This window comes from Mytilus trossulus, chromosome 2, assembly GCF_036588685.1.
Source record: "Mytilus trossulus isolate FHL-02 chromosome 2, PNRI_Mtr1.1.1.hap1, whole genome shotgun sequence".
NCBI lineage: Eukaryota > Metazoa > Mollusca > Bivalvia > Mytilida > Mytilidae > Mytilus > Mytilus trossulus.
The window spans coordinates 9,009,298-9,026,576 of NC_086374.1; the positions used below are offsets into that span (position 1 = coordinate 9,009,298).

The 17,279-nt window shown below is 30.5% G+C and overlaps 1 protein-coding gene across 3 annotated transcripts in view; it reads left to right on the forward strand.

Moving 5' to 3' along the window:
* LOC134706438 (solute carrier family 28 member 3-like) overlaps positions 1-16,848 on the forward strand; it is a 61,442-nt gene extending 44,594 nt beyond the window's left edge. For all 3 annotated transcript variants that reach the window (XM_063565365.1, XM_063565363.1, XM_063565364.1), the window contains 2 exons: positions 15,732-15,912; positions 16,328-16,848. In XM_063565365.1, coding sequence (XP_063421435.1) covers positions 15,732-15,912; positions 16,328-16,350 — 204 coding nt within the window. In that variant the 3' untranslated portion in view covers positions 16,351-16,848. The remainder of the gene's footprint in view (positions 1-15,731; positions 15,913-16,327) is intronic.
* The last annotated feature ends 431 nt before the right edge of the window (positions 16,849-17,279 follow it).

Sequence of the window (17,279 nt, forward strand, 5' to 3'; positions counted from 1 at the left end):
AATCAGGAAAAAGCAAAAATGAGAACTTGGAGTCAAGTCTTAACTGCATGCATGTTGCATGACCATAAAAGGCTAACATACTTGAGTATGCCAATTTAAGAGCTTTAATTTCCCATAAGCAGGACGGTTGACCCAAAAAAGGTGATTAGACATGATTACTTACATCATATTTGACTTATTTTCATTGGAATAGGTACAACTTCTAAAAATTGGATTTCTGGTGATTCTCTGTAATAGGAAGTACACCACTAATTCATGGTCCCATTGCTTTCTATGTTAAATTCCTCCGTTTCAAGCAGGCACACCTCTTTTATTTTAAGTTCAAATAAAGTGGCAATCATTGCATTTCAAAGCAACACTTTATGGTGTCTTGTACTGGAAAAATCAACATACCTTACATGGCATATAAGAAAGAACTGGTTCCCGGAACTTCAGATGTACCAAAACAGGTACTTCAGATCTGACAAACAGACAAAATGTACCCTCTTTTTAAAATTTGATGCAGTTTTTTTAATATTCAAAATTAAAAGTCCAAAAGTGTTCTACAATGATCACCAGTCCTTCAGCTTTCATTTGATACCAAAAATACCTAAATATTCTACATATTTTGAAAGTTACACTCATGCGTAGGAACTATTTTGTGTTAAATATGTACTACTTTCTGGTATGTGCTTTCTGGCCGGGCCTGAATTAGTGGTGTTACACCTATAACAGAACCAAACTTGCTATATTGACTTGAGCATTACTTTATTTCATTCTATGATCTATTTCAAGCAATAAAAAACATATAAAGCTTTAGTCCAAATACTATTTTATTAATTTAAAGCTCAAATTGGACTGGTAGTAACATATGGGTTATTCAAAGAAAACTGCATATGTATATTACCATTGGCCAATATTTTTTTTTTATTCTCAATATCATTGTTTTATTTATTAATTTCTATTAGGAAAGCCATGTGCTTACTAAAAGTCATATTTTTATCAGAGGTTCTTCATTAAATAAAAATATATTAGTCCAAACTTAAGACATAAATGAGAAAGTATCCCCCCTTTTTTCTTGAAATTGAAAAAAAGGCTTTTTTTTTTGTATGAATTATAATTCTGTGCTAAAACATAGATTAATAAGAGCAATTCATATATCCCTCAGCTAGATAACTTGCTAAACTGGTCCAAAATTGCATGTACAGTGAGATTTTAGAATTCTTATATGAGTATATACCATTTGCCTAGATTGCAAAAGGCTACCATAAGAAAAACAAAAAAACTTGAAAAATCATGAGATTATTTTGACCAAGAGCTATTTTGTTCCATAAACAAGTAATAAAATACATGCTTTATTGATTTCAATCAGGAAAAAGCAAAAATGAGAACTTGGAGTCAAGTCTTAACTGCATGCATGTTGCATGACCATAAAAGGCTAACATACTTGAGTATGCCAATTTAAGAGCTTTAATTTCCCATAAGCAGGACGGTTGACCCAAAAAAGGTGATTAGACATGATTACTTACATCATATTTGACTTATTTTCATTGGAATAGGTACAACTTCTAAAAATTGGATTTCTGGTGATTCTCTGTAATAGGAAGTACACCACTAATTCATGGTCCCATTGCTTTCTATGTTAAATTCCTCCGTTTCAAGCAGGCACACCTCTTTTATTTTAAGTTCAAATAAAGTGGCAATCATTGCATTTCAAAGCAACACTTTATGGTGTCTTGTACTGGAAAAATCAACATACCTTACATGGCATATAAGAAAGAACTGGTTCCCGGAACTTCAGATGTACCAAAACAGGTACTTCAGATCTGACAAACAGACAAAATGTACCCTCTTTTTAAAATTTGATGCAGTTTTTTTAATATTCAAAATTAAAAGTCCAAAAGTGTTCTACAATGATCACCAGTCCTTCAGCTTTCATTTGATACCAAAAATACCTAAATATTCTACATATTTTGAAAGTTACACTCATGCGTAGGAACTATTTTGTGTTAAATATGTACTACTTTCTGGTATGTGCTTTCTGGCCGGGCCTGAATTAGTGGTGTTACACCTATAACAGAACCAAACTTGCTATATTGACTTGAGCATTACTTTATTTCATTCTATGATCTATTTCAAGCAATAAAAAACATATAAAGCTTTAGTCCAAATACTATTTTATTAATTTAAAGCTCAAATTGGACTGGTAGTAACATATGGGTTATTCAAAGAAAACTGCATATGTATATTACCATTGGCCAATATTTTTTTTTTATTCTCAATATCATTGTTTTATTTATTAATTTCTATTAGGAAAGCCATGTGCTTACTAAAAGTCATATTTTTATCAGAGGTTCTTCATTAAATAAAAATATATTAGTCCAAACTTAAGACATAAATGAGAAAGTATCCCCCCTTTTTTCTTGAAATTGAAAAAAAGGCTTTTTTTTTGTATGAATTATAATTCTGTGCTAAAACATAGATTAATAAGAGCAATTCATATATCCCTCAGCTAGATAACTTGCTAAACTGGTCCAAAATTGCATGTACAGTGAGATTTTAGAATTCTTATATGAGTATATACCATTTGCCTAGATTGCAAAAGGCTACCATAAGAAAAACAAAAAAACTTGAAAAATCATGAGATTATTTTGACCAAGAGCTATTTTGTTCCATAAACAAGTAATAAAATACATGCTTTATTGATTTCAATCAGGAAAAAGCAAAAATGAGAACTTGGAGTCAAGTCTTAACTGCATGCATGTTGCATGACCATAAAAGGCTAACATACTTGAGTATGCCAATTTAAGAGCTTTAATTTCCCATAAGCAGGACGGTTGACCCAAAAAAGGTGATTAGACATGATTACTTACATCATATTTGACTTATTTTCATTGGAATAGGTACAACTTCTAAAAATTGGATTTCTGGTGATTCTCTGTAATAGGAAGTACACCACTAATTCATGGTCCCATTGCTTTCTATGTTAAATTCCTCCGTTTCAAGCAGGCACACCTCTTTTATTTTAAGTTCAAATAAAGTGGCAATCATTGCATTTCAAAGCAACACTTTATGGTGTCTTGTACTGGAAAAATCAACATACCTTACATGGCATATAAGAAAGAACTGGTTCCCGGAACTTCAGATGTACCAAAACAGGTACTTCAGATCTGACAAACAGACAAAATGTACCCTCTTTTTAAAATTTGATGCAGTTTTTTTAATATTCAAAATTAAAAGTCCAAAAGTGTTCTACAATGATCACCAGTCCTTCAGCTTTCATTTGATACCAAAAATACCTAAATATTCTACATATTTTGAAAGTTACACTCATGCGTAGGAACTATTTTGTGTTAAATATGTACTACTTTCTGGTATGTGCTTTCTGGCCGGGCCTGAATTAGTGGTGTTACACCTATAACAGAACCAAACTTGCTATATTGACTTGAGCATTACTTTATTTCATTCTATGATCTATTTCAAGCAATAAAAAACATATAAAGCTTTAGTCCAAATACTATTTTATTAATTTAAAGCTCAAATTGGACTGGTAGTAACATATGGGTTATTCAAAGAAAACTGCATATGTATATTACCATTGGCCAATATTTTTTTTTTATTCTCAATATCATTGTTTTATTTATTAATTTCTATTAGGAAAGCCATGTGCTTACTAAAAGTCATATTTTTATCAGAGGTTCTTCATTAAATAAAAATATATTAGTCCAAACTTAAGACATAAATGAGAAAGTATCCCCCCTTTTTTCTTGAAATTGAAAAAAAGGCTTTTTTTTTGTATGAATTATAATTCTGTGCTAAAACATAGATTAATAAGAGCAATTCATATATCCCTCAGCTAGATAACTTGCTAAACTGGTCCAAAATTGCATGTACAGTGAGATTTTAGAATTCTTATATGAGTATATACCATTTGCCTAGATTGCAAAAGGCTACCATAAGAAAAACAAAAAAACTTGAAAAATCATGAGATTATTTTGACCAAGAGCTATTTTGTTCCATAAACAAGTAATAAAATACATGCTTTATTGATTTCAATCAGGAAAAAGCAAAAATGAGAACTTGGAGTCAAGTCTTAACTGCATGCATGTTGCATGACCATAAAAGGCTAACATACTTGAGTATGCCAATTTAAGAGCTTTAATTTCCCATAAGCAGGACGGTTGACCCAAAAAAGGTGATTAGACATGATTACTTACATCATATTTGACTTATTTTCATTGGAATAGGTACAACTTCTAAAAATTGGATTTCTGGTGATTCTCTGTAATAGGAAGTACACCACTAATTCATGGTCCCATTGCTTTCTATGTTAAATTCCTCCGTTTCAAGCAGGCACACCTCTTTTATTTTAAGTTCAAATAAAGTGGCAATCATTGCATTTCAAAGCAACACTTTATGGTGTCTTGTACTGGAAAAATCAACATACCTTACATGGCATATAAGAAAGAACTGGTTCCCGGAACTTCAGATGTACCAAAACAGGTACTTCAGATCTGACAAACAGACAAAATGTACCCTCTTTTTAAAATTTGATGCAGTTTTTTTAATATTCAAAATTAAAAGTCCAAAAGTGTTCTACAATGATCACCAGTCCTTCAGCTTTCATTTGATACCAAAAATACCTAAATATTCTACATATTTTGAAAGTTACACTCATGCGTAGGAACTATTTTGTGTTAAATATGTACTACTTTCTGGTATGTGCTTTCTGGCCGGGCCTGAATTAGTGGTGTTACACCTATAACAGAACCAAACTTGCTATATTGACTTGAGCATTACTTTATTTCATTCTATGATCTATTTCAAGCAATAAAAAACATATAAAGCTTTAGTCCAAATACTATTTTATTAATTTAAAGCTCAAATTGGACTGGTAGTAACATATGGGTTATTCAAAGAAAACTGCATATGTATATTACCATTGGCCAATATTTTTTTTTTATTCTCAATATCATTGTTTTATTTATTAATTTCTATTAGGAAAGCCATGTGCTTACTAAAAGTCATATTTTTATCAGAGGTTCTTCATTAAATAAAAATATATTAGTCCAAACTTAAGACATAAATGAGAAAGTATCCCCCCTTTTTTCTTGAAATTGAAAAAAAGGCTTTTTTTTTGTATGAATTATAATTCTGTGCTAAAACATAGATTAATAAGAGCAATTCATATATCCCTCAGCTAGATAACTTGCTAAACTGGTCCAAAATTGCATGTACAGTGAGATTTTAGAATTCTTATATGAGTATATACCATTTGCCTAGATTGCAAAAGGCTACCATAAGAAAAACAAAAAAACTTGAAAAATCATGAGATTATTTTGACCAAGAGCTATTTTGTTCCATAAACAAGTAATAAAATACATGCTTTATTGATTTCAATCAGGAAAAAGCAAAAATGAGAACTTGGAGTCAAGTCTTAACTGCATGCATGTTGCATGACCATAAAAGGCTAACATACTTGAGTATGCCAATTTAAGAGCTTTAATTTCCCATAAGCAGGACGGTTGACCCAAAAAAGGTGATTAGACATGATTACTTACATCATATTTGACTTATTTTCATTGGAATAGGTACAACTTCTAAAAATTGGATTTCTGGTGATTCTCTGTAATAGGAAGTACACCACTAATTCATGGTCCCATTGCTTTCTATGTTAAATTCCTCCGTTTCAAGCAGGCACACCTCTTTTATTTTAAGTTCAAATAAAGTGGCAATCATTGCATTTCAAAGCAACACTTTATGGTGTCTTGTACTGGAAAAATCAACATACCTTACATGGCATATAAGAAAGAACTGGTTCCCGGAACTTCAGATGTACCAAAACAGGTACTTCAGATCTGACAAACAGACAAAATGTACCCTCTTTTTAAAATTTGATGCAGTTTTTTTAATATTCAAAATTAAAAGTCCAAAAGTGTTCTACAATGATCACCAGTCCTTCAGCTTTCATTTGATACCAAAAATACCTAAATATTCTACATATTTTGAAAGTTACACTCATGCGTAGGAACTATTTTGTGTTAAATATGTACTACTTTCTGGTATGTGCTTTCTGGCCGGGCCTGAATTAGTGGTGTTACACCTATAACAGAACCAAACTTGCTATATTGACTTGAGCATTACTTTATTTCATTCTATGATCTATTTCAAGCAATAAAAAACATATAAAGCTTTAGTCCAAATACTATTTTATTAATTTAAAGCTCAAATTGGACTGGTAGTAACATATGGGTTATTCAAAGAAAACTGCATATGTATATTACCATTGGCCAATATTTTTTTTTTATTCTCAATATCATTGTTTTATTTATTAATTTCTATTAGGAAAGCCATGTGCTTACTAAAAGTCATATTTTTATCAGAGGTTCTTCATTAAATAAAAATATATTAGTCCAAACTTAAGACATAAATGAGAAAGTATCCCCCCTTTTTTCTTGAAATTGAAAAAAAGGCTTTTTTTTTGTATGAATTATAATTCTGTGCTAAAACATAGATTAATAAGAGCAATTCATATATCCCTCAGCTAGATAACTTGCTAAACTGGTCCAAAATTGCATGTACAGTGAGATTTTAGAATTCTTATATGAGTATATACCATTTGCCTAGATTGCAAAAGGCTACCATAAGAAAAACAAAAAAACTTGAAAAATCATGAGATTATTTTGACCAAGAGCTATTTTGTTCCATAAACAAGTAATAAAATACATGCTTTATTGATTTCAATCAGGAAAAAGCAAAAATGAGAACTTGGAGTCAAGTCTTAACTGCATGCATGTTGCATGACCATAAAAGGCTAACATACTTGAGTATGCCAATTTAAGAGCTTTAATTTCCCATAAGCAGGACGGTTGACCCAAAAAAGGTGATTAGACATGATTACTTACATCATATTTGACTTATTTTCATTGGAATAGGTACAACTTCTAAAAATTGGATTTCTGGTGATTCTCTGTAATAGGAAGTACACCACTAATTCATGGTCCCATTGCTTTCTATGTTAAATTCCTCCGTTTCAAGCAGGCACACCTCTTTTATTTTAAGTTCAAATAAAGTGGCAATCATTGCATTTCAAAGCAACACTTTATGGTGTCTTGTACTGGAAAAATCAACATACCTTACATGGCATATAAGAAAGAACTGGTTCCCGGAACTTCAGATGTACCAAAACAGGTACTTCAGATCTGACAAACAGACAAAATGTACCCTCTTTTTAAAATTTGATGCAGTTTTTTTAATATTCAAAATTAAAAGTCCAAAAGTGTTCTACAATGATCACCAGTCCTTCAGCTTTCATTTGATACCAAAAATACCTAAATATTCTACATATTTTGAAAGTTACACTCATGCGTAGGAACTATTTTGTGTTAAATATGTACTACTTTCTGGTATGTGCTTTCTGGCCGGGCCTGAATTAGTGGTGTTACACCTATAACAGAACCAAACTTGCTATATTGACTTGAGCATTACTTTATTTCATTCTATGATCTATTTCAAGCAATAAAAAACATATAAAGCTTTAGTCCAAATACTATTTTATTAATTTAAAGCTCAAATTGGACTGGTAGTAACATATGGGTTATTCAAAGAAAACTGCATATGTATATTACCATTGGCCAATATTTTTTTTTTATTCTCAATATCATTGTTTTATTTATTAATTTCTATTAGGAAAGCCATGTGCTTACTAAAAGTCATATTTTTATCAGAGGTTCTTCATTAAATAAAAATATATTAGTCCAAACTTAAGACATAAATGAGAAAGTATCCCCCCTTTTTTCTTGAAATTGAAAAAAAGGCTTTTTTTTTGTATGAATTATAATTCTGTGCTAAAACATAGATTAATAAGAGCAATTCATATATCCCTCAGCTAGATAACTTGCTAAACTGGTCCAAAATTGCATGTACAGTGAGATTTTAGAATTCTTATATGAGTATATACCATTTGCCTAGATTGCAAAAGGCTACCATAAGAAAAACAAAAAAACTTGAAAAATCATGAGATTATTTTGACCAAGAGCTATTTTGTTCCATAAACAAGTAATAAAATACATGCTTTATTGATTTCAATCAGGAAAAAGCAAAAATGAGAACTTGGAGTCAAGTCTTAACTGCATGCATGTTGCATGACCATAAAAGGCTAACATACTTGAGTATGCCAATTTAAGAGCTTTAATTTCCCATAAGCAGGACGGTTGACCCAAAAAAGGTGATTAGACATGATTACTTACATCATATTTGACTTATTTTCATTGGAATAGGTACAACTTCTAAAAATTGGATTTCTGGTGATTCTCTGTAATAGGAAGTACACCACTAATTCATGGTCCCATTGCTTTCTATGTTAAATTCCTCCGTTTCAAGCAGGCACACCTCTTTTATTTTAAGTTCAAATAAAGTGGCAATCATTGCATTTCAAAGCAACACTTTATGGTGTCTTGTACTGGAAAAATCAACATACCTTACATGGCATATAAGAAAGAACTGGTTCCCGGAACTTCAGATGTACCAAAACAGGTACTTCAGATCTGACAAACAGACAAAATGTACCCTCTTTTTAAAATTTGATGCAGTTTTTTTAATATTCAAAATTAAAAGTCCAAAAGTGTTCTACAATGATCACCAGTCCTTCAGCTTTCATTTGATACCAAAAATACCTAAATATTCTACATATTTTGAAAGTTACACTCATGCGTAGGAACTATTTTGTGTTAAATATGTACTACTTTCTGGTATGTGCTTTCTGGCCGGGCCTGAATTAGTGGTGTTACACCTATAACAGAACCAAACTTGCTATATTGACTTGAGCATTACTTTATTTCATTCTATGATCTATTTCAAGCAATAAAAAACATATAAAGCTTTAGTCCAAATACTATTTTATTAATTTAAAGCTCAAATTGGACTGGTAGTAACATATGGGTTATTCAAAGAAAACTGCATATGTATATTACCATTGGCCAATATTTTTTTTTTATTCTCAATATCATTGTTTTATTTATTAATTTCTATTAGGAAAGCCATGTGCTTACTAAAAGTCATATTTTTATCAGAGGTTCTTCATTAAATAAAAATATATTAGTCCAAACTTAAGACATAAATGAGAAAGTATCCCCCCTTTTTTCTTGAAATTGAAAAAAAGGCTTTTTTTTTGTATGAATTATAATTCTGTGCTAAAACATAGATTAATAAGAGCAATTCATATATCCCTCAGCTAGATAACTTGCTAAACTGGTCCAAAATTGCATGTACAGTGAGATTTTAGAATTCTTATATGAGTATATACCATTTGCCTAGATTGCAAAAGGCTACCATAAGAAAAACAAAAAAACTTGAAAAATCATGAGATTATTTTGACCAAGAGCTATTTTGTTCCATAAACAAGTAATAAAATACATGCTTTATTGATTTCAATCAGGAAAAAGCAAAAATGAGAACTTGGAGTCAAGTCTTAACTGCATGCATGTTGCATGACCATAAAAGGCTAACATACTTGAGTATGCCAATTTAAGAGCTTTAATTTCCCATAAGCAGGACGGTTGACCCAAAAAAGGTGATTAGACATGATTACTTACATCATATTTGACTTATTTTCATTGGAATAGGTACAACTTCTAAAAATTGGATTTCTGGTGATTCTCTGTAATAGGAAGTACACCACTAATTCATGGTCCCATTGCTTTCTATGTTAAATTCCTCCGTTTCAAGCAGGCACACCTCTTTTATTTTAAGTTCAAATAAAGTGGCAATCATTGCATTTCAAAGCAACACTTTATGGTGTCTTGTACTGGAAAAATCAACATACCTTACATGGCATATAAGAAAGAACTGGTTCCCGGAACTTCAGATGTACCAAAACAGGTACTTCAGATCTGACAAACAGACAAAATGTACCCTCTTTTTAAAATTTGATGCAGTTTTTTTAATATTCAAAATTAAAAGTCCAAAAGTGTTCTACAATGATCACCAGTCCTTCAGCTTTCATTTGATACCAAAAATACCTAAATATTCTACATATTTTGAAAGTTACACTCATGCGTAGGAACTATTTTGTGTTAAATATGTACTACTTTCTGGTATGTGCTTTCTGGCCGGGCCTGAATTAGTGGTGTTACACCTATAACAGAACCAAACTTGCTATATTGACTTGAGCATTACTTTATTTCATTCTATGATCTATTTCAAGCAATAAAAAACATATAAAGCTTTAGTCCAAATACTATTTTATTAATTTAAAGCTCAAATTGGACTGGTAGTAACATATGGGTTATTCAAAGAAAACTGCATATGTATATTACCATTGGCCAATATTTTTTTTTTATTCTCAATATCATTGTTTTATTTATTAATTTCTATTAGGAAAGCCATGTGCTTACTAAAAGTCATATTTTTATCAGAGGTTCTTCATTAAATAAAAATATATTAGTCCAAACTTAAGACATAAATGAGAAAGTATCCCCCCTTTTTTCTTGAAATTGAAAAAAAGGCTTTTTTTTTGTATGAATTATAATTCTGTGCTAAAACATAGATTAATAAGAGCAATTCATATATCCCTCAGCTAGATAACTTGCTAAACTGGTCCAAAATTGCATGTACAGTGAGATTTTAGAATTCTTATATGAGTATATACCATTTGCCTAGATTGCAAAAGGCTACCATAAGAAAAACAAAAAAACTTGAAAAATCATGAGATTATTTTGACCAAGAGCTATTTTGTTCCATAAACAAGTAATAAAATACATGCTTTATTGATTTCAATCAGGAAAAAGCAAAAATGAGAACTTGGAGTCAAGTCTTAACTGCATGCATGTTGCATGACCATAAAAGGCTAACATACTTGAGTATGCCAATTTAAGAGCTTTAATTTCCCATAAGCAGGACGGTTGACCCAAAAAAGGTGATTAGACATGATTACTTACATCATATTTGACTTATTTTCATTGGAATAGGTACAACTTCTAAAAATTGGATTTCTGGTGATTCTCTGTAATAGGAAGTACACCACTAATTCATGGTCCCATTGCTTTCTATGTTAAATTCCTCCGTTTCAAGCAGGCACACCTCTTTTATTTTAAGTTCAAATAAAGTGGCAATCATTGCATTTCAAAGCAACACTTTATGGTGTCTTGTACTGGAAAAATCAACATACCTTACATGGCATATAAGAAAGAACTGGTTCCCGGAACTTCAGATGTACCAAAACAGGTACTTCAGATCTGACAAACAGACAAAATGTACCCTCTTTTTAAAATTTGATGCAGTTTTTTTAATATTCAAAATTAAAAGTCCAAAAGTGTTCTACAATGATCACCAGTCCTTCAGCTTTCATTTGATACCAAAAATACCTAAATATTCTACATATTTTGAAAGTTACACTCATGCGTAGGAACTATTTTGTGTTAAATATGTACTACTTTCTGGTATGTGCTTTCTGGCCGGGCCTGAATTAGTGGTGTTACACCTATAACAGAACCAAACTTGCTATATTGACTTGAGCATTACTTTATTTCATTCTATGATCTATTTCAAGCAATAAAAAACATATAAAGCTTTAGTCCAAATACTATTTTATTAATTTAAAGCTCAAATTGGACTGGTAGTAACATATGGGTTATTCAAAGAAAACTGCATATGTATATTACCATTGGCCAATATTTTTTTTTTATTCTCAATATCATTGTTTTATTTATTAATTTCTATTAGGAAAGCCATGTGCTTACTAAAAGTCATATTTTTATCAGAGGTTCTTCATTAAATAAAAATATATTAGTCCAAACTTAAGACATAAATGAGAAAGTATCCCCCCTTTTTTCTTGAAATTGAAAAAAAGGCTTTTTTTTTGTATGAATTATAATTCTGTGCTAAAACATAGATTAATAAGAGCAATTCATATATCCCTCAGCTAGATAACTTGCTAAACTGGTCCAAAATTGCATGTACAGTGAGATTTTAGAATTCTTATATGAGTATATACCATTTGCCTAGATTGCAAAAGGCTACCATAAGAAAAACAAAAAAACTTGAAAAATCATGAGATTATTTTGACCAAGAGCTATTTTGTTCCATAAACAAGTAATAAAATACATGCTTTATTGATTTCAATCAGGAAAAAGCAAAAATGAGAACTTGGAGTCAAGTCTTAACTGCATGCATGTTGCATGACCATAAAAGGCTAACATACTTGAGTATGCCAATTTAAGAGCTTTAATTTCCCATAAGCAGGACGGTTGACCCAAAAAAGGTGATTAGACATGATTACTTACATCATATTTGACTTATTTTCATTGGAATAGGTACAACTTCTAAAAATTGGATTTCTGGTGATTCTCTGTAATAGGAAGTACACCACTAATTCATGGTCCCATTGCTTTCTATGTTAAATTCCTCCGTTTCAAGCAGGCACACCTCTTTTATTTTAAGTTCAAATAAAGTGGCAATCATTGCATTTCAAAGCAACACTTTATGGTGTCTTGTACTGGAAAAATCAACATACCTTACATGGCATATAAGAAAGAACTGGTTCCCGGAACTTCAGATGTACCAAAACAGGTACTTCAGATCTGACAAACAGACAAAATGTACCCTCTTTTTAAAATTTGATGCAGTTTTTTTAATATTCAAAATTAAAAGTCCAAAAGTGTTCTACAATGATCACCAGTCCTTCAGCTTTCATTTGATACCAAAAATACCTAAATATTCTACATATTTTGAAAGTTACACTCATGCGTAGGAACTATTTTGTGTTAAATATGTACTACTTTCTGGTATGTGCTTTCTGGCCGGGCCTGAATTAGTGGTGTTACACCTATAACAGAACCAAACTTGCTATATTGACTTGAGCATTACTTTATTTCATTCTATGATCTATTTCAAGCAATAAAAAACATATAAAGCTTTAGTCCAAATACTATTTTATTAATTTAAAGCTCAAATTGGACTGGTAGTAACATATGGGTTATTCAAAGAAAACTGCATATGTATATTACCATTGGCCAATATTTTTTTTTTATTCTCAATATCATTGTTTTATTTATTAATTTCTATTAGGAAAGCCATGTGCTTACTAAAAGTCATATTTTTATCAGAGGTTCTTCATTAAATAAAAATATATTAGTCCAAACTTAAGACATAAATGAGAAAGTATCCCCCCTTTTTTCTTGAAATTGAAAAAAAGGCTTTTTTTTTGTATGAATTATAATTCTGTGCTAAAACATAGATTAATAAGAGCAATTCATATATCCCTCAGCTAGATAACTTGCTAAACTGGTCCAAAATTGCATGTACAGTGAGATTTTAGAATTCTTATATGAGTATATACCATTTGCCTAGATTGCAAAAGGCTACCATAAGAAAAACAAAAAAACTTGAAAAATCATGAGATTATTTTGACCAAGAGCTATTTTGTTCCATAAACAAGTAATAAAATACATGCTTTATTGATTTCAATCAGGAAAAAGCAAAAATGAGAACTTGGAGTCAAGTCTTAACTGCATGCATGTTGCATGACCATAAAAGGCTAACATACTTGAGTATGCCAATTTAAGAGCTTTAATTTCCCATAAGCAGGACGGTTGACCCAAAAAAGGTGATTAGACATGATTACTTACATCATATTTGACTTATTTTCATTGGAATAGGTACAACTTCTAAAAATTGGATTTCTGGTGATTCTCTGTAATAGGAAGTACACCACTAATTCATGGTCCCATTGCTTTCTATGTTAAATTCCTCCGTTTCAAGCAGGCACACCTCTTTTATTTTAAGTTCAAATAAAGTGGCAATCATTGCATTTCAAAGCAACACTTTATGGTGTCTTGTACTGGAAAAATCAACATACCTTACATGGCATATAAGAAAGAACTGGTTCCCGGAACTTCAGATGTACCAAAACAGGTACTTCAGATCTGACAAACAGACAAAATGTACCCTCTTTTTAAAATTTGATGCAGTTTTTTTAATATTCAAAATTAAAAGTCCAAAAGTGTTCTACAATGATCACCAGTCCTTCAGCTTTCATTTGATACCAAAAATACCTAAATATTCTACATATTTTGAAAGTTACACTCATGCGTAGGAACTATTTTGTGTTAAATATGTACTACTTTCTGGTATGTGCTTTCTGGCCGGGCCTGAATTAGTGGTGTTACACCTTTACGCAATAAACCTACGAAACAATATACGCGAAGAGACGTCATTTTTTCCTCGTCTTGCACGTCTTTATGATAGTTAAAGAAATGACAAAATAATTAGTTTGCCCTTTTAAAGTGCCAGATAGTGAATTCGTCCATCCTTTCAATATTTGTTATTGGTATAAAATTAAATAAATTATATAAATCTGACACTTAAATTGATGAATGTCATATGTCAGTATGTTTTCATAATAAAAACTTATTAAATATAACACGCTTTTAAACCAGACGACACACGTGTGTTTTTATATTATTAGATATGAGTCACAGTTTTAACCATAAATAAAATATTACTAAATTAACATGTATGATAATACTTCCTGTGACAGAATATATTTTTAGGAAGGTTATGACTCTAGGTTAGATGTTAGTGACAAGTTTTTAATTTGGTGCTAATTTTAGAAGTTTTTCGTTAAATGCATTTTGAAATCCTATATTAGATTTGAAAGACTTTTTAACAATAAAATCAACTTTTAGATCACAAAAAGACTCGGACTACTGTACTAAAAAAAATATTAATTCACATTTCAAAAATCCCACATTTTAAGATTTGTTTAAATCCACACCAACAAAGAAAGTATTTTTAATGTTCGATTCACATTAACAAGTGCATTATTGTACCCCGTTTATTATATACTGCAAATTTTCAAACGCTAGAAATCTTCTAAGCGTACGCTTGCGAAAATAGATATGTACGTGTATTGAGGTGAAAATAAACACTTCTTATCATCTGGTTTAAAATATATGCCTTTTCGTATTTTCTTAAATATTAAAAATTAAACGAAGTATATAAGACTAACAAAGGCTAGTGGATGTATAAAATGATTTATAAGATCTGATTAAGACATGGTTAAATTAAAATTTTGATTTACTGAAAATACAAACTCTGTTGCCGATTACAAAATTTGGCTTACAACTTTAAGGAGGATTTGTTTGCGCCCTGAATAATTATGATTGCATTATCTTTTATAACTCTTTCATTCACTAAGGTATTTTTTTTTTCTTATTTTCATTTTTTTTTTACCTGTAATTTGTTACCACGACATCAGTACAGATTCCTTTCTAGATATTTATTTCGTATGTATATAGTCTAGCTTAGAATTAATTCTTTGAATTTGGATTATATCAATGCTTGTCTACATAGTCCTTGTGGGATTTCAAGTATTTTATCTCAATCAAAGATTTTTTTTCACTAACGAAAAATCGCGAATTCAAGCTCGACTTTTATTCAGGTAATGAGAATACATCTCCCTTTTTGTTGTTGAATTCACATTTATTCTTCTCTTAACCTTATGAGTGTTTTATGATTATATGAATACAAAAATTACCATAATTAATAAGTTAAACTACTATAAGAATAAACGAATTTGAGGAATTTTTTACCGACTAAATTATATTCATTAACTATGAAATGTACATTTAGAATCTTCAGCAGCAGGTACTGTTGACAAAACTTCCTTTGAATGAACTACATTCATGAAATCCGAAGAAAATCATAAAGTTATATAAAGTAACTGATTAATATGTCTCTTTTTTATTCTCTAGGATAGGTCAATGGTTATTGCGACTTATGCCTTGTGTGGGTTTTCAAATGTCGGTTCTATTGGAATTATGCTTGGAGCCCTAGGGGCCATGGCACCTACTCGAAAGCACGATCTCACCAAAGTGGTGGTAAGAGCCATGATATGTGGAAACGTAGCTTGCTTCCTGACAGCATGCATAGCAGGTAAACTATCATTTACTGACTTTAGTAACTATAAAACAATTCTTGTTTTGCTATTGAGCAAGAGTCAAGAATGTCAAAAGATAATGATTTAACTTGGTTAAAAGAAGAGGATATTAATTAAGGATACTTAGGGTAAATAATGATGAACACCAAGTACTGCAACTACATCAATTACAAGTGATTGATGGCGGTTGACAAATCAATTGATTTCTTAAAACTGGAATTCGAGTAAAATTACGTATTTTCCGATGTAAATAAAAAAAATTAAACATAAAAGTTGATCAGTGATGCGTGAAGAATGGTTATACCATTGGCATCTTCTACTGCTTGCCTTGTTATAGACTTTTTAAACACGAACACAGTTATTGAATTCCTAAATAAACAGTTTCTTAATAATTGTATATTGTATTTGAAGGTTTAATGTATGAACCAAGATAAAGTGTAGAAGAGTGAGATCGTTACTAAAGACCGTGCAATAACAGTTTAGCTAGCCAGTAATGAGGAAAGTATAAAGTCACGAAGTTTATATGACTGAGTTAACTTCATGCTATTCAAGTATTCCGTCAAAGACAGTTTGTTCATAACTTGTTTTTCAATGAAAGGAGATGCAAAATTTTAAATGAGAATTGATTCTTTGTATTACTTTTATTTGAAATTTGTTTGTTTTTACTTTTTTATATCTTATAAATTTTTTTATCACGTATTATATATCTTCTGTATCTTTTAATATTTTGAAATATTCATTTTTGCATATATTTGAGTTACTTACAAACTTGAAACGCATAATTTTATTGGAAATTTTACTGTGAGATTTTTATATATTTTGACATATCATTGTTATTAATGTTTTTTTGTTTTACATCTATATTATAAAAGAAGACGTTCTGTAAAAAAAGTATCATTAATTTCATATTGTGTTTTCTAATTTTTTTAATACACTGTCACCGTCATCTTTCTACTGGATTTTGACTTTACTATTTTTCAAAGAACATAGGTCAAAACTCACAAAGGATCCGATGCTTATAAAAGTTTAGTTAATGTCGTTTTAAATTGTAAACAGTTTTATAACTATTAAAATCTATTTTACAAATTTACGTCATTATATGTAGAAAATTTCAAATGATTTCCGTAGGTTTCGTTCTAACTTGTTAAATGAAGACTCCGGAGTTGAAAAGCATCAACAAAAGCATGCAATACTTTTTTTAATTTTTTCTACATTTTTAATTCATTCCTTAATTTCGTTCCTTAACGCAACACACAAGACTTTTATCGGTTTACAATAAGACATTCCAAGGAGAGGAAACGTCGATGATACAAATAAAAGACAAAACAAAAGAAAATTTCAAAGAATTTATTTATCAATTGCT